At 37.1% G+C, this 20,887-nt stretch overlaps 2 protein-coding genes across 3 annotated transcripts in view; both read left to right on the forward strand.

The window, feature by feature from the left end:
• LOC107691321 (eukaryotic translation initiation factor 4 gamma 3-like) overlaps positions 1 to 11,440 on the forward strand; it is a 55,127-nt gene extending 43,687 nt beyond the window's left edge. For both annotated transcript variants that reach the window (XM_016489869.1, XM_016489870.1), the window contains exons 20-34: positions 2,342 to 2,446; positions 3,599 to 3,737; positions 5,568 to 5,671; positions 5,939 to 6,029; positions 6,144 to 6,264; positions 6,354 to 6,571; positions 6,687 to 6,805; positions 7,216 to 7,388; positions 7,485 to 7,610; positions 8,864 to 8,945; positions 9,135 to 9,233; positions 10,568 to 10,714; positions 10,818 to 10,899; positions 10,990 to 11,136; positions 11,218 to 11,440. In XM_016489869.1, the coding sequence (XP_016345355.1) occupies positions 2,342 to 2,446; positions 3,599 to 3,737; positions 5,568 to 5,671; positions 5,939 to 6,029; positions 6,144 to 6,264; positions 6,354 to 6,571; positions 6,687 to 6,805; positions 7,216 to 7,388; positions 7,485 to 7,610; positions 8,864 to 8,945; positions 9,135 to 9,233; positions 10,568 to 10,714; positions 10,818 to 10,899; positions 10,990 to 11,136; positions 11,218 to 11,399 (1,935 nt within the window). In that variant the 3' untranslated portion in view covers positions 11,400 to 11,440. The remainder of the gene's footprint in view (positions 1 to 2,341; positions 2,447 to 3,598; positions 3,738 to 5,567; positions 5,672 to 5,938; positions 6,030 to 6,143; positions 6,265 to 6,353; positions 6,572 to 6,686; positions 6,806 to 7,215; positions 7,389 to 7,484; positions 7,611 to 8,863; positions 8,946 to 9,134; positions 9,234 to 10,567; positions 10,715 to 10,817; positions 10,900 to 10,989; positions 11,137 to 11,217) is intronic.
• Positions 11,441 to 13,293: 1,853 nt separating this feature from the next.
• On the forward strand, positions 13,294 to 19,285 carry cstf1 (cleavage stimulation factor, 3' pre-RNA, subunit 1). The gene is made up of 6 exons (XM_016489883.1): positions 13,294 to 13,393; positions 13,702 to 13,886; positions 15,403 to 15,680; positions 15,943 to 16,140; positions 16,271 to 16,661; positions 18,560 to 19,285. Exons 2-6 carry the CDS (start codon positions 13,718 to 13,720, stop codon positions 18,817 to 18,819), a joined length of 1,296 nt encoding a protein of 431 aa, XP_016345369.1. The 5' UTR covers positions 13,294 to 13,393; positions 13,702 to 13,717; the 3' UTR covers positions 18,820 to 19,285.
• Positions 19,286 to 20,887: the final 1,602 nt, after the last annotated feature.

The following is a 20,887-nucleotide window of genomic DNA, read 5'->3' on the forward strand; positions in this document are numbered from 1 at the left end:
CTTATGTCTGGATTGCAAAGATGAATTTTGTTGATACTGATTTCATTTGCTTGGTACCAGCCCAAATGTCTTATTCTTATTTACTGATTAAATGTAAGAATTTGACTCAAAAGATAATGCACACTTATAGAAAAATGTCTTTATAAAGGTAAAATGCCCATAAAAGGTAAAAATCTATTTAAATTTATCTGACCACCACACAGAATATGAAGAATATCAAAAACTTTAGGAGTCAGCTGTCCACGAAAGTCCTTAAGATTTCTGATTTCTTTAGATGATAACACACTCAATCAGTTGAATGAATGACTCAATGATTCACTCATCAAGTGACTTACCGCCACTTACTGGTAGTTTAGTTGAGAAGTATGTTGAAAAGTATGCATTTTTTGTCTCAACATTTCTTATTTGTATACTCATAAATGCATTTAAAACACTACTCTCATAACATTATTTATTGCAGTTGTAATTATTGTTATTTGCAGTGTAAATTATTTAATCTGACTGGTAGCAGCCCTATAGTGTATATTGAATTTATTGATAAATTGTAATAATTTGACATGTAAGATGATGCATACATCTAAAAAGGTTAAAAATAGGCCTTTGTAAAGGTAAATATGCAGATTTAAGTATGTAAAAGCTGATAGAACACTGATGAAAATATTGCTTCACCAAAAGTTTGTTTACTCCACCAAAAATCTCAGTGATGCAGTTATTTTGTGGGGATATTTTGTATGGAATATTGTCTGCTGACATGAAAAGTTCACTGTATATCGTAGTAATAAATATCATTTATTACAGCAATGATATTTTGTTTTTCTTTTAATTTATACACATTAAATATTACATATATGTATGTAATAAAATGTGTATTTCCATAACAGGTTTAGGTCTTAAATTTCATATAAGATGGTATTAAAAAGGTCTTAAAAAGACTTAAATTTAACCTGTTCATGTCTGCAGAAACCCTGTTATCAATGTTGAAAACACTTGTGCTGCTTAGTATTTTTGTGAAAACTGATACATTTTATCAGCATTCTTTGGTGAATAGCAAGTTTAAAGGACAGTCTTAATTTGAAATTGAACTATTTTGAACAATGTAAAAGTTTTAACTATGACTTTTGATCAATTTAATAAATCTATAATAAAAAAAATATTTTACTGATCTTAAATCTTTGAACTGTAGTGTAAGTGAAACATTTAAAATTGTATAATGTTACATTATCACTTGACCTCATTACGTTGCAGTGAGCATCTTCTAAATAACATGCAGTAAATGAAATAGCATTAGAATTGAATATAGAAATCTTTTAATGCAATTATACTGTAAATTAAATGGAAGATCATATTGCATTGAGCACATTTGCATTGTGGGAAATGGAATTCCACTCAGTGTGCTCTGTTGTGTACTGTACATTTTGGCAAATTTTGTAGCTTACCTTGGTAATTTAAGCATAGAGAAAATGTTCATGCTGTGAACATTATACATACAGTACAGTAGTATGTACTGCAGCACTAGTGCAAGTAGTATAGTATGCTATTCTTCTCAACATAGCCTGTTTACTAAGACGGCCAGATCTTAGTATTGTTTGTGTGCAGTGTTTTTATGGTGGGCTTTGCAGTGCTTAGAAGGCCCAGAGCTTTGACTGGAAAGGTTTCCCAGCGCAGCTCCTTATCAGCATGGCATGACTGTGGTAGCTTTGGGATTTTCATCTTTAATCTGATCGTAAAGATGTTGAAATGCCTTTGTCATTTGAAGTACTTCATTGAAATTACATTGTAGCTGTACAATGGACTGAGCTGGGGAAAATGTCATTTAAATATGCTGCAGTGCAAAGCAAAAGAATGAGGAATATTCAGGCATGGGGGTAAATATAATTTGAGCACTGTACACACGCAGTCTAAATGTGTTCCAGCTGGGCCCAACAGACGCCCATAAACCCTGGAGCAAAGTATTAGGCAAGAGGGTAGATGTTTTCTGTATGCTTCCTTTCTTTCTTGCTGACCTTGCGGCAGGAACTTCAGGCGTTCTTCAGCTCACAGGGAGTCAGGCCGGGAAATAGGTTCTGCATTTATTGACCTTATTGATTTAGGAGCAGTTCTTTACCTCAAACTTTACTTTTAGATTTACAATAGCTCCCTATATGTCCTGTACCCCATAATGGATGGGTACAGGAAGATCTGTGCTACATGATCACACATCACTGCCACAATAAAGAAGTCTGTCTTCATTTATAATCAGTGATTTTGTTGTGATCGACATGGGCACATGGACACATGAACTCAGTATTTGATATTCAACTGATATGTTTTTCATCACTCGCTGCTCTGTGTCCTTGAATAGCCCCGTATGGACCAGTACTTCAACCAGATGGAGAAAATTGTCAAAGAGCGCAAGACATCGTCACGGATACGGTTCATGCTACAGGATGTGATAGATCTGAGACTGGTAAGTGCCATGGGGGATTGTGATTGTGTTTGTTTGTATGTGTGTGTTGAGAGAGCGTACAGACCTTTATAAAGGCCTGGTTTTGAGTAACAGGGAGACGCAAAAATATCTGTGTGGTGTTTTTGCTCTCTTATTTTTTAAACGTCATAATATAAATTATATATATAATATAATATACTTCATAAATAAATAATAAAAATCTATAGTGCTTTATGAGGCACAAAAGTGTTTTGAATTTCTGACTTACTTGGGGTTTCCTTTATAATTATTGCAAATTGTCTTTGTCAAATATTTTAATGTTTTTGAAAGAAGTCTCCTATGCTCACCAAGGGTGCATTTTTTTATCAAAAATAAATAAATCTAGTGGTTCAGTAGTACAGTAAACAGGGTCGGATTTACCTCTTTTCGTGACATAGGCAAAACAAATTTTTGGGCCCCTCTTCCCTATTAATATAATAGGCCTAATATTACCACCCAAGCAAACGAAAATATTTCTTAATCAGTGGAAACTGGTACAGTGTTTTCTATCACAATAAGCGCTTGCGTTCAATCAATAAAAATCGAATGTAGTTCTTAATTTGTTTGAGAACTGAGAAAGACCATTCCATTAATAGGCGCGGCGTTGTGGACACATAACCACTTCGGGAGTGCATTATTTCTCTAATAATTTTAACGACCTGGAGTCATAATCACACATCAGTTGTTCAGAGGATTTGGCATTTGACGTTGTGTGTGTTGAACTAGCTAATTTTTTACGCACCTCATCTCAAACGTTCCGTTGCAAATTCCAAAACGTCATTTTAGTAATAGTATTATATATAGTATTTTAGATCATTTTAAAATGTACTTTTGGCCATGACATTAAATTCATGTCTGTTTGCAAGTGGCATAGTTTAGTGGTGTCTCTCCCCTGCATTCCTCAGTTTTTGTTTTATCTTTTGAGTGATAAAAATGTGTGAGAGAGAAGAGACAAAAAGAGGAGGGATACTTCTTTCAACATTGTGAAGCCTTTATTGTACCCAGCTTTAAAAAGAAATCTGAATAGTTTGTTGTTTTATATAGTTTCAAGGTAATTGTAATGTATTTCCCAGAATGACACTGATCCATTAATCATGGATTTCTGATCTCTCTCTGATTATTTATATTGTCCAGCATAACTGGGTGTCCCGGAGAGCAGACCAGGGTCCTAAAACCATAGAGCAGATCCATAAAGAGGCCAAGCTGGAGGAACAGGAAGAACAGAGGAAGGTTCATCAGCAGCTTCTGTCTAAGGACATAAAGAGGAGGCCAGGTGAGATCCACAGCACTTCCTCGGCATTTTAGTGTGTTTCTCTAGCTATAGCAGGCCAACTACAGCGCCACCCAGAGGACAAAACCACATTTGATAAGGCATGAACATCAAAACATTAATGGGAACATGTTGTTCGGACAGCAGGCTTTGCAGACAGCAAACAGCTTGTTTGTAGAGGAGAACACATTAATGGTTAAACAGGTTTGATTGTGCTTTTGGGTTTGTTTATGCAACAGTAACTTGACAGGTTTCTTATTATTTTATAGGGGGGAAAAATCTGATTTAAAATAGTAAGGAATATGACAGCTGGTGTGTAAATAATGACAGAAATCAAATTTTTGGGTGAACTATATTTTAAAAGTTTCAAGAACTGAATTTTGTGCTATTTTGTGATCACATGATTTTTATTATTATTAGCAATTTCTAACTATTAAAGTGTTTTAGAGCTTCACATAACTAGAAAAATGTTTATGTAGTATAGAACTGTATTGTTTTAAAATTTATGATTTTTTTCGATATCTTAGATTCTTTTTGATATCTTAGTAATTTTCATGACACTTGCAAGTCTAAATGACACTATTACTATTCCCTTTTATGTCCAGTTATTGAGGTAACATATTAAAATTAGAAATATGCTCTGAATTAAAGGGTTAGTTCACCCAAAAATGAAAATTAGCCTGTGTTTAACTCACCCTCGAGGCATCCTAGGTGTATGTGACTTTCTTCTTTCAGACGAATCCAGTCGGAGTTATATTAAAAATTGTCCTGGCTATTCCAAGCTCTATCATTGCAGTCAGCGGGTGTTGCAGTTGAACAGTCCACAAGTCGTCAAATAAAGCGCGCGCATCCATAATAAAACGTGCCTCACACGGCTCCGTGGGGTGAATAAAGGCCTCCTGTAGTGAATCCATGTGTTTTTGTAAGAAAAATATCCATATTTCAAACGTAATAAACACTTTTCTCTCACTTCCGGTATCTGTCATATGCGGAAGCCATTCCAGCGGATGACGTAGGACGTCGGCGTTGCGTGATCAGTGACGAATGCGGAGAGAGAACAAAACAAAATGCCGGTCATGAATTAGAAGCCGAGGATTTGTAAAGAAAAATGTCGGAGGATTTCGATATAAACCAAGAGGAGACTGGTTTTCCTTTGCTAAAGTAAGGAAACTTTGCTTCCTTTGCTCCTATAAACAAACTCGCGAGATTAGCATATCTCAGAGGCGCGCGCTGCGCATATGTGCTGCGTCATCTGCCGGAACGGCTTCCGCGTACCACAGTCAGCGGAAGTGATAGAAAAGTGTTTATTATGTTTGAAATATGGATATTTTTAATAAAAAATCGCATGGATTCGCTACAGGAGGCCTTTATTCACCCCCCGGAGACGTGTGATACACGTTTTATTATGAATGCGCGTGCTTTATTTGACGACTTGTGGACTGTTCAACTGCAACACCTGCTGACTGCAATGATAGAGCTTGGAATAGCCAGGACAATTTTTAATATAACTCCGACTGGATTCGTCTGAAAGAAGAAAGTCATATACACCTAGGATGCTTCGAGGGTGAGTTAAACACAGGCTAATTTTCATTTTTGGGTGAACTAACCCTTTAAGACTGAAAAGCTGAAATAATTAAAAAAATCACATTTCAAAAAAGAAATATGCTTGGAATTGTGCTGAGGCCTCTTAGTGAGTCCTGAGCCCCTGTTTGAGAACCTTTGCTTTAAACATTAAATAAAACCCTTGCCATTTCGGATTTCAGTGTTCCGTGGCTATTATAGGCTAGTGGTGATCTTTTGTGAACTAACCCTGCCCTGTGTCTTTGGTTCTAGATCAGAGAGATCAGCGCTCGCAGAGGGAGGAGACGTGGAACACTGTGCCCACTACTAAGAACAGCAGGACCATTGACCCCACAAAGATCCCCAAGATCTCCAAGGTGAAAAAATGGTCACTGCACAAACGCTTCATATTTTACACATAAACCCCATTTTTGAATGTAAATCAGAAGGTAGAGTTGACTGAGGTAACACTGCCACCTGCTGATTATAAAGACAATTGTTAAGTGCAGCACAGAATGGGTTGATATTGCCATGTGCTTTAACAATCAATGATGAGTCATTTTAGCATCTGTGATGTAGTGATGAGGTAGTAATACTCTCGTACCCTCTATGTCCTCTGAACCCCAACCAATCCCCCACTACAGCCTCAAATCGATGAAAAGATCCAGCTGGGTCCACGGGCACAGATCAACTGGATAAAGGGCAGCAGTGGTGGAGCCAAAGCTAGTGACTCTGGTGAGGAATCTCCAGAAAAGATTCATGAATCTTAAATTGACTGCTCATTCAGTAAAGTTTAGATGACTGTTTTACATATTACGTGTATGTACACATCCATTCCCATATTTCCAGAGTTAACACGCTCTGCCAGTAGCACCCTGAACCGTTATTCAGCGCTACAGTCGTCCACGTCTCAGCCCAGCCCACCTCCGGCCCAAATCTCTGATTCCGATTCCAGACGCCCACTGGGAAGGTATCCAACAGATGAGATACAAATGTAGAGTTTAAATGTATAAAAGTTTGACATCTTTTCATTTGTCTTATTTTGTATGTCTCTGCCAGCCGAGGCAGCACCGGTCGTGAACGCAGTGAAAAGCCGGTGAGTTTGGGGCCGTCACGACCGGGGACCTTCAGCCGAGGTAGCAGCGCAAAGGAGCTAACAGACAATGTGGCCCCTCAGGAGACACGGAGGGAGGGACCTGACTCACACCACACACCTCGCAAAGTCAGCATCTCAGAGGAGAAATGTGAAATAGAGAACAATAGAGCCGCGGAGACATGTGAGGAAGGACACATGCTTACACTAGTGAACACACATACATTAAAGCTGCCTTTTCCATTACTTGTGTACTAAACATTATATATTCTAAATACTGAGCTTCTGTTTCATTGCAGTGAAATCTGAGACGCTGCAGGTCGCTGGTGTTTCAGAGAAGCCCATCCTGTCCGAAGAGGAGGTCGAGCGGAAGTCCAAATCCATCATTGATGAGTTTCTGCACATTAATGACTACAAGGTACATCACAGGACCTGTGGGTACATCTCACCAGCTTCCTTGTCACTATTACGCTACAAGAACATTTTACCATATTTTTCAATCATATATGTAAAAATTCAGTTTAAAACAACACACACGACTTTTATAGACAAGAATATATTATAGAAGGGTTGCGCAGTCATAAATTTGTCGGTCTTGGAGATTTTTTTTTTTAATGTCAATATGGCCTTTTTCATTTCTTCACCTTGATGTATTTAGAAAGTCTAAATTTCATTGTAATAGTGTCTGTCTATGTGTGTGCCTGCCATCATACAGCTTTTCATTATTGCGTTTAAGTATGTGTAAAGCAACTTTGAATATCTGCTGTGTGATTGTTTGTCAATACTGTAAACCATTTGAATGTGTGCTGTGTCTGTTTATGTATGCAGGAGGCAGTGCAGTGTGTAATGGAGATGGATCAGCCCTCTCTGCTGTTTGTGTTTGTGCGCATTGGTCTGGAGTGCACACTGGAGCGCAGCCAGAAAGCCAGAGAGAACATGGGACGGCTGTACTATCAGCTTATTCAGAAGGGCATCATACCCCATTCCCAGCTCTACAAAGGGTGAGCACACACACATTAAGATCAAATGTATTTATTAGTACTTTCTTACTATGGTAGTAAAGCACTGTGGTTTGTCCCTGTCTCTTGGCTCTGTAGGTTTTCAGAGATGCTGGAGCAGGCTGATGATATGGCCATAGATGTTCCCTTCATTTGGCTTTACCTGGCTGAGCTGCTCAGTCCTTTGCTGAGAGAGGGAGGAATCAGTATGAGAGAGCTGTTCAGGTCAGGATTCCATTGGTCATGACAAACACTGAAAAAGAAAGGTCTTATGAGTTCTGTTTGGTGCTTTTGTGTAATTTGTGATTAAAAGGACATTCCACCCCTAAAAACCTATTACATGTTTTCCTTGATTAATAGATGGATGTTCTTTTGAGGTGGAATCTCTTTTCAAAGGACGATTTAAGAAATGCATGTACTGTTAACGCTCCAGTACAAGGTCAAGATATTATTCATATGTGACCCTAGACCACAAAACCAGTCTTAAGTCGCTTGGGTATATTTTTAGCAATAGCCAAAAAAAAAAACATTGAATAGGTCAAAATTATCGATTTTTCTAGTAAATTTCCTACCGTAAATATATCAAAACTTAATTTTTGATTAGTAATATGCATTGCTATGAACTTCATTTGGACAACTTTAAAGGCGATTTTCTCAATATTTAGATATTTTGCACCCTCAGATTCCAGATTTTCAAATAATTGTATCTCGGCCAAATATTGTCCTATCCTAACAAACCATACATCAATGGAAAGCTTATTTATTAATCTCAATTTCAAAAAATTGACCCTTATGACTGGTTTTGTGGTCCAGGGTCACATATTATAAAACATCGCTGTCCTACAACTTATATTAATAAAATAGCTTCGCTACTGAATCTCTACATTATATTTCTCTATCTCTATCTCTCTCTCTCACGCGCCATTTACTTATTCATTAAAATAAATGACATTTTTAAAGCAGGCAGAATGGTAGTTCTAACGAGCCGTAACTGACAAAAATAACCGTCATTTATTTGTTAATAATATTTTTTAACATCTAATCAAAAAGCATCCTCAGTCACCTTGTCACTATTACGCTACAAGAACACTGTACCATAGTTTTCAATAATGTATGTAAAAAATCAGTTTAAAACAACACACTCAACTTTCATAGACAAGAATATGTTATCAAAGGGTGGGCTGCATCCAAAGCAGGTCGTGCAGTCAGAAATGTTACAGTTTTGTCAATTTTTTTGACAAAGTCGATATGGATATTGGATTGTTATTTGAGACTGGTAATCTGAATAAGATGGACTACAGAATTCAGTACTAAAAATATTTCTTTTTGGAAACATCTCATTGTATTGGGTCTATGACTTCTGGGGCTTTAACAGTTTGGCAGTGCACAGTAGTTGCAGTCATTCCAGGTCCTTGCAGGCTCCAGCTGTCATAGTGATTCAGTTTAGCATCTAATGGAGATTTGTTTTGTTTCTGCAGTGAGTTAAGTAAACCGCTACTCCCTGTGGGAAGAGCTGCCATCTTATTTTCTGAAATACTGCACCTACTATGCAAACAAATGGTAAGCTTAACTTTTGTTGACATAGTGTTTAGAACATTGACATCATCTTTATCTAGTTGTCATCTAAGGTTTAGTGCTCCTGCATGATGCTTTTCATGCATAGACACCTCTATGACGGTAACAATATGCAGTAAAGTAGCTTTGTGTATTGCGAGTTTGTGTGTTTACATGCGTCTGGTTGTGCTACAGAGCCATAGGAAAGTTGGAGATTTGTGGAGAGAGTCTGGGCTGAACTGGGCCGACTTCCTGCCTGAGGGAGAACATCTTCCTACCTTCATCTCACAACAGGTGAGAATGTAGCCTAAACACCCTTCCCAGATACAAATTAGACATAGCAACATTTATAAATGAAGTACATTTTTTATGACAGTAGTTCAGCTGTTTTCAAATTTTCAAAAACCAATGTCAGCTCTATTTTTTTTATATTAAGCATTAGAAATTATGACTTATTTTAGTGAAGTACTTTGTTAAAATGGTACTTTAAAATGAATCATACTAGTGAGCATAATAATAAAACAATACAATTCTACTGTTCATCGTTGTTTTAAACTGTTTTATTGGTGCTGTTAAATATACATATTTATTTGTATATACACTACTGTTCAAAAGTTTGGCAGCAGTAAGATATCCTTTTAAGCAATGTAATACTTTATTCAGCAAGGATGCAAGACCTCTAAGATTTTGGTAACACTTAAAACCTACATGTATAATGCATTATCAAGGGTTATTAAGGGTATAATGCATTGTAATTATTCATAATGTGCATTGTAATACATTATATATTGTCGTAAATAATATAACTGAATTCAAAATACATAGTGTGACAATGAATTGATAAGTGTTATAATGTATTAGTGGTTACAATTATTCATGAGATTGTACAATGCATTATAAGGTGCATTACAAGGCATAATTAGTGCATTAAAACTACTTGTATAATGCATTATACATAAAGGCTTTATGTAAAGTGTTATGTAAAGTAAGTGGGGGGGGGGGAATCACTGTTTTTACAAAGATATTAAGAAACCCACCTGTTTTCAACATAGGAAATGTTCCTTGAGAAGCAAATCAGCTTATTAGAATCATTTCTGAATGATCATGTGACACTGAAATTCAGCTTTGCCATCACAGGAATGAATTACATCTTAAAATATATTAAAATAAAAAAATATATATTTTCAATTGTAATAATATTTTGCAGTATTTAAGTTTTTACTATATTCTTTGATCACATGAATGCAGCCTTGTTGAACATAAGAGACTCTAATAAAAACATGAAGAAAAAAAAACCTGTGGTAGCATAGAGAGAGTTTATGATGCAGCAACATAGCTACTTTAAAGCAACTTCTAAAACTGTACGAAAAAAGGTGCTCTAGAACAGTGGTTCCCAACCCTGGTCCTGGAGGCACCCCAACACTGCACGTTTTGCATGTGTCCTTAATCAAACACACCTGATTCACCTGACACAGCTCATTAGTAGAGACTCCAAGACCTGAAATTGGTGTGTCAGAGAAAGGAGACATGCAAAATGTGCAGTGTTGCGGTGCCTCCAGGACCAGGGTTGGGAACCACTGCTCTAGAACACAAGATCAACCGGTCGTGTCCTTTTCCTCTTTTTCCAGAAGTTAGAGTTTACTGTGTCAGACGTCTCCCCTGTGTCCCCGGCCACAGCTAAACCCAGCCTCAGTCCTGAGGAGCTCTTTAAACAGCTGGAGCACCTTCTGCTGGAAGACATGGCTAGTGATGAACAGATCTTCGACTGGGTCGAGGTGAGACCGATTCCATGGACCTCTCTTATATGGATTAAGCAGTTCTGCAAAGCCAAAATTCAAGTGTATGAAACGTTTTCAAGAAAGCTGCTTTTCTTTTCAGGCTAATTTGGACGAATCTCAAATGAGTTCCTTTCCATTTTTGAGAGCTTTAATGACAGCTGTTTGTAAAGCAGCAGTTAAAGGTGAGCAAACTACTTGCTCTTGGGCCTTTTATCAAACGGCTTCATCTCCACCTTCCCTTTACCAATTACTTTCATCTTTTTCTTCTCCAGATGAAAGCACATCCTGTAGAGTGGACACTGCTATCATCCAGAGACGCCTGCCTATATTACATAAGTACCTTAACTCGGACACCGAGCGGCAGCTGCAAGCACTTTACGCTCTTCAGTCTTTGATTGTCGCCCTGGATCAACCACCCAGTATGTAGCAGATGCAAATAAAGATGCCAAACTAAACGAATGACTTCTAGGATTGTCAATTTTATCTACTTCTTTTCGCAGATCTACTCCGAATGTTTTTCGACTGTCTTTACGATGAGGACGTTATTTCGGAGGACGCTTTCTATCAGTGGGAAATGAGTAAAGACCCAGCAGAACAGCAGGGAAAAGGCGTAGCGCTGAAGTCGGTCACCGCTTTCTTCACCTGGTTACGCGAGGCGGAGGAGGAGTCTGAGGATAATTGACACAAGCAGGTGGCCGACGCCCAGACGCCCCCTACTGACACGAACACAAAAATGCATCCAAACTAAAGGAACTTTGACTTTGAAATGCTGGCCAACTTGAGCTGGACCTCTCTACGAAGCGGAGGGAACACTAAATACTTGTATCATATATATAGAAAATATTTTTGTTTTAAAGTTTGACTTTTTTTTTCTTTTGTTACTTTTAAAAGAAGAGACTTGAGATAGGTTCTGAACTCTTTAATTTATTATTTTTTTAAGAGACTGCAAGTATGGAGTTCTATGTAACATTTGCAGGCAAAAAGAACATTGATAGAAATAACAGAATAAACCTGTATCATAACAATAATATTAAGTTTGTTTAAATGTGCCAGCAGCCTCCCTGGATTCATGTGATTCACTTCAAAACAAATCAAATATTTCCTCAGAAATTAAAAAGAAAAATGCATAACATTTTTGGCTCAAGGTGGGGGCTGCTCCAGGATTGGCTAATGTTGCTGAAGGTTAAGGCTGTTTTGAGAAACACCCGCCACTGGTTCTTCTGCTTTGGCTTTTGCTCAATGGACTTTCCGAATAACATGGGAAACACAGTAAAAATGAATATGCATCCTGAATGGAATAAAAATTCAGACATCATCATCAAATACCTGTATGCATTAAAAGTGAAGTGCAAACACTAATGCAAGTCGGAAAATTGCCAGGATTGTTCAGTGTACTTGTGATGAAGAACTACAGAGGAAATGTAAAGCTTGTAAATACATTAAAGAGAAAAATCAGATTTAAAAATGACACTGATGGTGTGCTGTTTGTCTTTGGAGGGAAATTTACAGGATTTTGCTAATACGCCAGCTCCATTTTGAACAGATTATTTGCTGTTGTTTTTTTAATTGAATTGATTTGACACCAAATTGTTTAAAAAATATATAATTTGTCCCTTTTTACTCTGTTAATATTTGGGCAAACAATGAATAATTCTTATTAATAAGCATATATAATAAATATGAAAAGTATGTCAAGAAACATATTAGTTATATTACTTCTAAATTACACATTTATTCCTCTTTCGCCATTATATCATTCTAAACGCATCTAATTATGTGTCCTTTTTTATTTGCTTTATTTATTGTTTGTTTGTTTTCCTTTCTTTTCTTTTTTATGACATATTTATTCAATATTAACATGACAAATGTACAATGTGCTTTCCAGAAATACAATCAGTTAACAGCAAATCTTTAAGATATTGTGACATGAATTTTACATCAAATAGACTACGAAAGTAACTCATAAACAATAACCAAGAAACAAATCCAAAATAAATAAATATATAATTTTAAGAGGAAAAGGGTCATTCAAATAAAAAAATACTAAAAAAAAAAAAAAAAAAAGGTAAAAGCATAATACCATCTATAAGTATTAATATTGTTAAACAGTCACAACCTGTAGAGAAGCACACGGAAAAATATTTTCCATATATATTTCCCTAGATATCTCCAGTAACATAACCCTATAAAAATAATAATAACATTAGAACACAAAATTATCAAGACCATTCTTTATGAATTTTTGAGCCCACCTCCAAGAGGAGGAAAACAGTTCACCCACAAAACCCTAATTGACACACAGAAGCATTTTTCTCACGTCTGGAGGCAAGTGATCTATAAAAGGAGACTATAGATTTTATTTACTGTTTTCCTAATTGACTAATAAAATTGCTTAGCATTACGTAATGTAAGCTATTTTATTAATCAGGTTATAACTTTATTATTTTTTTTATTAAATATGTATACATTTTTTTTCTAATATCATAAATAATAAAAAAACGAATGTGAACGTGTGAAAATTCAACGAAAACAGCCAGTTAGGGACTTTTACTTTAAATCAGTCGGAGACTTTTAATTTGTCTGGTTTATTCCCACAACTCCACCATATATGCGTACGTCGTGACGTCAGACGTACAAAGCAAAGCGTGTGCGCGCACCTCCTGAAGTCTTGAACTGGTAAGTCGTTAATTATATGCAACTTTTAATGAATGAAGCGCCGTTTATATAGTAATTGTTGCTTACTTTTACCTTTATGTCAAAACAGACACAAACCACCTTTAAAATTATACGTCGAAATCTATCACGCACAGATTTGCAATAGCAATGCACTAGAACGAACAACAAAGGGTCTGTTTTGAATCTAAGTTGCCTACCTGGACAGTTTGAGTATTATAGAACGTGTTGTCTCGATAGGCAGCTCACTAGGTTTCCAAACAAAACTACCTGCAGTCTGAGCGTTTATGCCTTGCTTCATTCACTTGCAGGCATCAAGCAGCAAAAATGTTCCGACCCAAGCCCACACTGAAGGACAGACAGCACCTCTACAGGCTGATCATCAGCCAGCTGCTGTATGACGGCTACACCGCCATCGCCAACAGCCTGATCAGTGAAGTGAAGCCCCAGAGTGTGGTGTCTCCATCAGAGCAGCTCATGCAGCTGGCCAAGACAGGTATGACTCGTTCAGTTTCTGACACTTTTAGTGTTTAATATTTTTACTTATACTGTATAATTGCTAAATAACAATAAACTAAACAAGTGCCTAATAACTACTTTCATCTACTTTTTTTCTTTGCAATAAAGAATACAACATTTACTCTTTACTCTTAAAATCCAGTATTACATCATAAAAGATTTTTACAAGCAACTGAATTAGAGTTCTTTAAAGTGATAGTTTACCCAAAAATGAAAATTCTGTCATTAATTGCTCACCCTCATGTCATGTCAAACCTGTAAGACCTTCGTTCATCTTCGGAACACAAATTAAGATATTTTTGATGCATTCTGAGAGCTCTCTGACCCTCCCATGGACAGCAAGGATCCTAACACGATCAAGGCTCAGAAACGTAGCAAGGAGATCGTTAAAATAATCCATGTTACTTCAGTGGTTCAACTGTAATTTTATAAAGCTACGAGAATACTTTTTGTGCGCAAAGAAAACAAAAATAACGATTTTATTCAACAATTTGTCTCCTCCGCGTCACCCTATGGCGCCATTTTGGGCAGTAGCCTATCAAATACATAAACAGCGTATGCAATGTACAGTGCACAGCATAAATGAGTACACCCCCTCTAAAACTTAACAAATTCAGCAATTACTCTTTTCTTAGAAGACATGTTATGGTTTCGCGTTTGAATCATCAGTGGCAACGAAAAACACAGCAGCCTACCGTGAGGGGAAGCCCCGGCTTAGCGTGTGCTGAGGCGGGATAGAGTGAGCTGAGGCGGGCTGGACTCCGCTTCGTCCACGATGCATTATTTAATGAAATATGCGCTAATTTGCATAAATTCCTTGTACAAAAATCTTAACACTGGATGAAGTCAGTTTCAGAATTCTTGTTACATTTTTTTGACATATTAGAGGCAAATGTTTTTACAGAGGGAATTTTAAGTGCTACTGAATAGAGATTTATGGCTCAGTGTAGGAGAAAAAACTCAGTTTGAGAAAACGGCCTTTAAAAATATCATATGTATTGTAATTGAAATCTATTGACACAAATAGATAAAGTGCTATAAAAGAAACACTAAACAGTGTCTTTTGGATGTTTTCTTTCCACTAGTCAAAAAGCCCAAAATCTTAAACTTGACAAGAAAGGTGCATGAAAAACAGTGTTTTTGCTTGCAGTGTCTCCCCCTTAAAGAATTTTTGCAAGGAATAGTAATAAAATAATTATACACTTCATGTGAAAAGGGTCTATTTTCAAACAATTAGCAAAGACACAACATTTTGCTGTTTCACACAGTTTAGGGATGAATTCCTCTTACCAAAATGAAAAAAAAGTCAATCCAAAACACTTTGCAACGTACACAATACTTGTTTCTTCAAAGCGATGACAAAAAGAGCAATTGGGTGAAATACAATCTGAATGCTTATTGTTCACTAGCTCACAAATATGAATAATTTTAAAAGAAACTTAGGCAAATTTTTATAGAAGAAGCCAGAAAAGTACTTTAATCTGATTTCCTAGGAATGGAGAACGATGACAGTGCGGTACAGTACGCCATTGGCCGCTCGGACACCGTGGCGCCCGGTGTGGGCATCGACCTGGAATTTGATGCAGACGTGCAAACCATGTCCCCAGAAGCATCAGAGTATGAGACCTGCTATGTGACGTCTCATAAGGGTCCGTGCCGTGTGGCCACCTACAGCCGCGATGGGCAGCTCATAGCCACGGGCTCCGCTGACGCCTCCATTAAGATCCTGGATACTGAGCGCATGCTGGCCAAAAGCGCCATGCCTCTTGAGGTGAGTGCCTGAATGAGTTGATTTTCAAGTCGCCTTATCTCTTTTCTAAATGCATGTTATAGATCTTACTGTGAACAATTCATCCAGTCATATTTTTTATTTTTACAAAATTTGCCTCTACTTTGGAGTTCAATGCCCACACCTCTGCAACGTCTGATGCTGAACCAAGTTCCTGCCCTACTTTTTTTTTTTACTTTAATATTGTGTAGTTTATTCCAGTTGGGCAACATGACAACCAGTGCAATTCTGTTTTCCGATTTAGGTGATGATGAACGAAACGGCCCAGCAGAACATGGAGAACCACCCTGTAATCAGAACCTTGTATGATCATGTGGATGAGGTCACATGCCTCTCTTTTCACCCGACCGAGCAGATCTTAGCCTCTGGCTCTCGTGATTACACCCTCAAACTCTTTGATTATTCAAAGCCATCTGCAAAAAGAGCCTTCAAGCACATACAGGTATAAAATCAAGCTAAATCATGCCTCTAAATTAGTTCGAAAAGGTAAATTTGAGTTTAAAAGGTCATGTGTGGTCCTTCATTTATTGGAGATGTTTGCATGGAATGTTTCTCCCTTTCATTTTCTACAGGAAGCTGAAATGTTGCGCTCCATCTCCTTTCATCCATCTGGGGATTTCTTACTAGTCGGCACGCAACACCCAACCTTGCGTCTTTATGACGTTAACACTTTCCAGTGTTTTGTGTCCTGCAACCCTCTGGACCAGCACACAGACAGCATCTGCGGAGTCTGTTACAATCCCAGCGCTAACAGCTACGTCACCTGTAGCAAAGACGGCAGCATCAAGTTGTGGGACGGAGTGTCGAACCGGTGCGTGACCACCTTTGAGAAAGCCCACGACGGCGCTGAGGTCTGCTCGGCTGTTTTCTCCAAGAATTCCAAGTATATTCTGTCCAGCGGGAAGGATTCTGTTGCTAAACTCTGGGAAATTTCTACAGGCCGGACTTTGGTCAAGTACACAGGTAAAATGGAGAATTATGGGTAGGTTTAGATTATAGATTACACGGGCTAGATGAAGAATTGTGATTAAATTCTGACTGAGGAAAAAGGTGTTAATTATTATTATTTTTTTTTTTAAATTTAAGCAGTCTCTATATCGATTCCTAAAATCTTTTCTGTTCTGTCGCTGCTGAATCTTCATTTGTGAAATAAATCATTTTTTACTTAAGATGTTAATGTTTGTCAGTATTAAATGTTATTTAAAAAAAAAGTCGGTGTACTGCAACATAGCAAGAAACGTTCTATTCAGTTGTCTGATTTCTAGGCAAATGACTCTTACAAATCTTTTTTTTTTATTGACTCAAGTGTAAATCTTGACCAGTGCAGTCTGATTCACAAGAAAACAACTTCTACGAGTTCTTTATATTGAATCAAAAGCACAGCACAACCAGTATATTCTGATCCTGGACAAATGACTCTTATGAACTGATTCTTTGTAGTGAATTTGTCAGTTCTTTATAGTGAATCAATAACAGCATAAACAGTGAGTTCTGATTCCCAGACAAATTACTCTTATCAACCAGTTCTTTGTAGTGAATCAAAAACATACTGAACTGACTCATGAGTGATTTGCTTGTGAATTGACTAAAAAACATTCAGCATGACCAGTAAAGTCTGAGTCCTGGACAAATTACTCTTATGAACTGATTTATTCTAAAACATATAGCGTAACCAGTGTAGCCCAGTTCACAAGAAAGTTACTCTAATTACTTTGTTTTTTCCAGTAACTAATGCAGCCCAATTTCGGAAACGCACGACTCCCATAAGTCTGTTATTTTGATAATTAGTTCATAAAGACCGGTTACCGGTTTAAATCAATCTGAAACATTGCCTCATATAATTTACATTATTAACATAGGCAGAGCGTGGCCATGGGGACTTGGGGCAAAAATGCCCCTGCACAAACAAATTAAATCTATCACGTCTGTTGCTAACAAAGTGAATATGAATAGACATTGTTGATTGCGACATTAAATTAAGATCTGCGCATGTTGAACCGTATTTCATTTTAGGCGTGTTTACAGTGTTGTGCATTTTAACCAATCACACACATATCAGTTGAGTTTAGGAATGCAATGGCCAATCAGAAGCGTTCAGATGAGTCATCGTTCAAACTCATCAGTTTTGAGTGCGCGCGCGTTCGTTGACTGAATTCCGGACTCTTGCGAATGCTCTCATCATAAACAACAAAGCGCAGATGTATGTACAATGTAAGTAAGAGATGCATTTAACAGTGTATACAGCTTCAGTGATTATAATGATAGTTTAGTTTTTTTGAGAGTGCTTAAACTCGCGATAGATCAATGTTAGGGATAATGTCACTTTCTATATATAATTTATTCGCTGTTTGAATAACAGTGGAAAGGAAACGCTATATAATTATCAATTTCTAACATTTTTATAAAATTGTAATCACGTTAAATACAAATTCAGTCACATTAAACTTTTTTTTTTTAGCCTACATGACACCCATGTCTGGTTCTTGCCTAGAAGACGGGTTTATGTTGTTTAATACATTTGGCTGCTTTTAGCCTTACCCTGGAGTTGGTTCACCCTCCGCCTATGATTATTAATTACGAGAGAATTTATATTATTTGTAAGCATAATAGACTGAAATATACTGAAATATGTTATCAGCATCTAGGACTGGAACAATTAATTTTATAATATGTATTATGATGGTCTTTTTGCATCAGTAAAAAGTGCTAATAGTTAATATTATCTTGGAACTTCTATTGGTCAGTTTGGGGTAAATAAATCAAAACCCTGACATATATGTTGGAAATACCGTGTCTGTCATCACGCCACCTGTCCAGTGTTTTTCACTGAGCTCACCCTCACTGTGTTTCCTGTCACGCAGGTGCAGGTCTCAGTGGGCGACAAACGCACCGCACTCAGGGTGTTTTCAACCACACAGAGGACTATGTGCTGCTGCCGGACGAGCGAACCATCAGCTTGTGCTGCTGGGATTCCCGCACGGCCGAGAGGAAAAACCTGCTCTCATTAGGCCACAATAACATTGTGCGCTGTATCATACACTCACCCACCAACCCCGGCTTCATGACCTGCAGCGATGACTTCAGAGCACGATTCTGGTATCGCCGCACCACCACTGACTAGGAGACGTTTGTGTGCTTTGAGACCAAAAGGGTCTGAATTTCTTGTATCAGAAATTTCCCCACTGTTTATGACTTCGCAGCCATGTTTGCCAAGGCTGTGCATCATTTAACACACAAAACCGTTTTTAAAAGCATCAGAGAGCTTATGACTGCAGTACCTTTGTATTACATTTGGGTGGTGCTGTTTTACGAATCACCTGTGATCCATCGTTTTCAGATTTTTAGAACTTTACTGATGTTACCATTCAGTAACATCAAAACTATCAGCTGTAAAGTTGCATTGATATTACACTCGCAGCTAGAGACAGAAGCTAGAAACATTTTATTTGTGTTATTCATGTATCTGACAACAAGAAGATGTGTACTATTCTGTCATGGCACGTGCCTAGAATGTCTTCTTTTCCATTTCGATTTGTGTACTGTGCTCTTTGTTTTATATTAAAAGACTCTGAGAGAATTGTTTCTTGTGTCATTCAATTTTTTTTCCTAGTTACACGTCTGAAGTGTTTTTGAATGGCATTGAATCATTGTGCAGCTTGCTGTTTATCAAACTTTGGGTTAAGGATTTGAACAAACTCCTGACACTAAGCATTCAACTTTGTGTAACTCGTTTTGAAACCATTCAACCGTGAGAAAATTCTGAGAATAAAAACCCGCTAGACTTATACTGCCATTAAAAAGTTGGGGAAAGATTTTTTTTCTTTTGAAGAAAGTCTCATGCTCACCAAGGCTGCAATTGTTTGATTAAAAAAATACAGTAAAAACGTGTTGTGAAATATTGTTACTATTTAAAATACATTTTTTGAATTTTAATATATTTTAAGTCTTTTCAGCATCATTACTCCAGTCTTCAGTGTCACATGATCCTTTTTTGTTTATATATATATATATATATATATATATATATATTTCTGGTCCTCAAATCTGATAACAGACCTCCAACAACCGTTTCACCCTGTTTTTATACAGTCTATGGTTTCACCGTTTGCGGTATTTCTTCTTAATGTGAGTGTCATGGCGGACGCTCCAGTCCACTATAATTTTAAAAATAATACAGTTTTTGTAGCACGGAATGTAGTTTTAAGAGTTTTTAAGGTGAGAATGTACTTGTTTAGACTTAAAATATGAGGTTTGTTAATAAAGATAGTCTATTTGAAAATTTGCTTCGATGTTTTTTGGAGATGCGAGCTCCAGGACGTCAGTGGCCATTCAGAGCTCATAAACCTGCCGAGTGCAGCCTCAACTCAGCCAGATCTTCTGGAATTTGCCACTAAATCTAGTGTGTAGTCTTTGGTCTCATTAATCTGTTATTTTTTCCAGAGCAAATAGTTTTGGCTGAGGGCAAAATCTCATCACGTTAAAATTTGTGTAACTTCAATGCTGTATTTCAGAGCGCTGCCTTTGTACTTTAGACTGCATTGCCTAGCAACTTTTAGGATGGATTGCTCATATATATGTAGGGCCTATATTTTCAAATATACCAAAAAATATATAAAGCATGTATATATTATTATTTTATGTTTTGATGTTTTAAAGACATACATGTGTGTTTGATTTTCATACCAAATTTCCTTAAAAACATGGATGTTTATTAATATTTCCATGAACTACATAGGCCCAAAATGATCCAAATGTACATGACATAGACTCAGAAATGACATATCATAGCTTCTAAATGTCTCGGTGATTTCATGATCGGTAATTAAGCTAATAATTTTGCAGCCAAAACTGCAAAAAAACAAAAACATTGCAGTTGACACAAATTATGTTTATTCCCAGTGCAAGTAAACCCATTTTAAAAGTAGCTTTGGTAATATTTTATTTAATTTTACAGGTGAATGAATTGGCTTCATAATGGTGTAGAGCAGTGGTTCTCAACCTTTTTTGAGTACTGGACCCCCATAATATCTCAAACCAACCTCATGGACCCCCGCCCCCCATTGATATTGACGTGTTTTTGTGTTGTCCATTTTTCTTAGCTCTTCTGGTGTCAGGTCCACTGATAGATGGCCTATCAAGCCACCTGTCCATAGGCTGGTATTGTTAACTATTTTTTTAAATTTAGCGAT

The sequence above is a fragment of the Sinocyclocheilus anshuiensis genome, unplaced genomic scaffold (assembly GCF_001515605.1).
Source record: "Sinocyclocheilus anshuiensis isolate Anshui unplaced genomic scaffold, SAMN03320099.WGS_v1.1 scaffold1154, whole genome shotgun sequence".
Classification (NCBI taxonomy): Eukaryota; Metazoa; Chordata; class Actinopteri; order Cypriniformes; family Cyprinidae; genus Sinocyclocheilus; species Sinocyclocheilus anshuiensis.

What these genes read in the sequence shown, in the direction of transcription:
- cstf1 (XM_016489883.1), top strand. Translation starts at nt 13,718, where the DNA reads ATGTTCCGACCCAAGCCCACACTGAAGGACAGACAGCACCTCTACAGG. An exon ending in CATGCAGCTGGCCAAGACAG is followed by an intron (nt 13,887 to 15,402) that starts GTATGACTCGTT and finishes CTGATTTCCTAG; the next exon opens with GAATGGAGAACGATGACAGT. An exon ending in AAAGCGCCATGCCTCTTGAG is followed by an intron (nt 15,681 to 15,942) that starts GTGAGTGCCTGA and finishes TTTCCGATTTAG; the next exon opens with GTGATGATGAACGAAACGGC.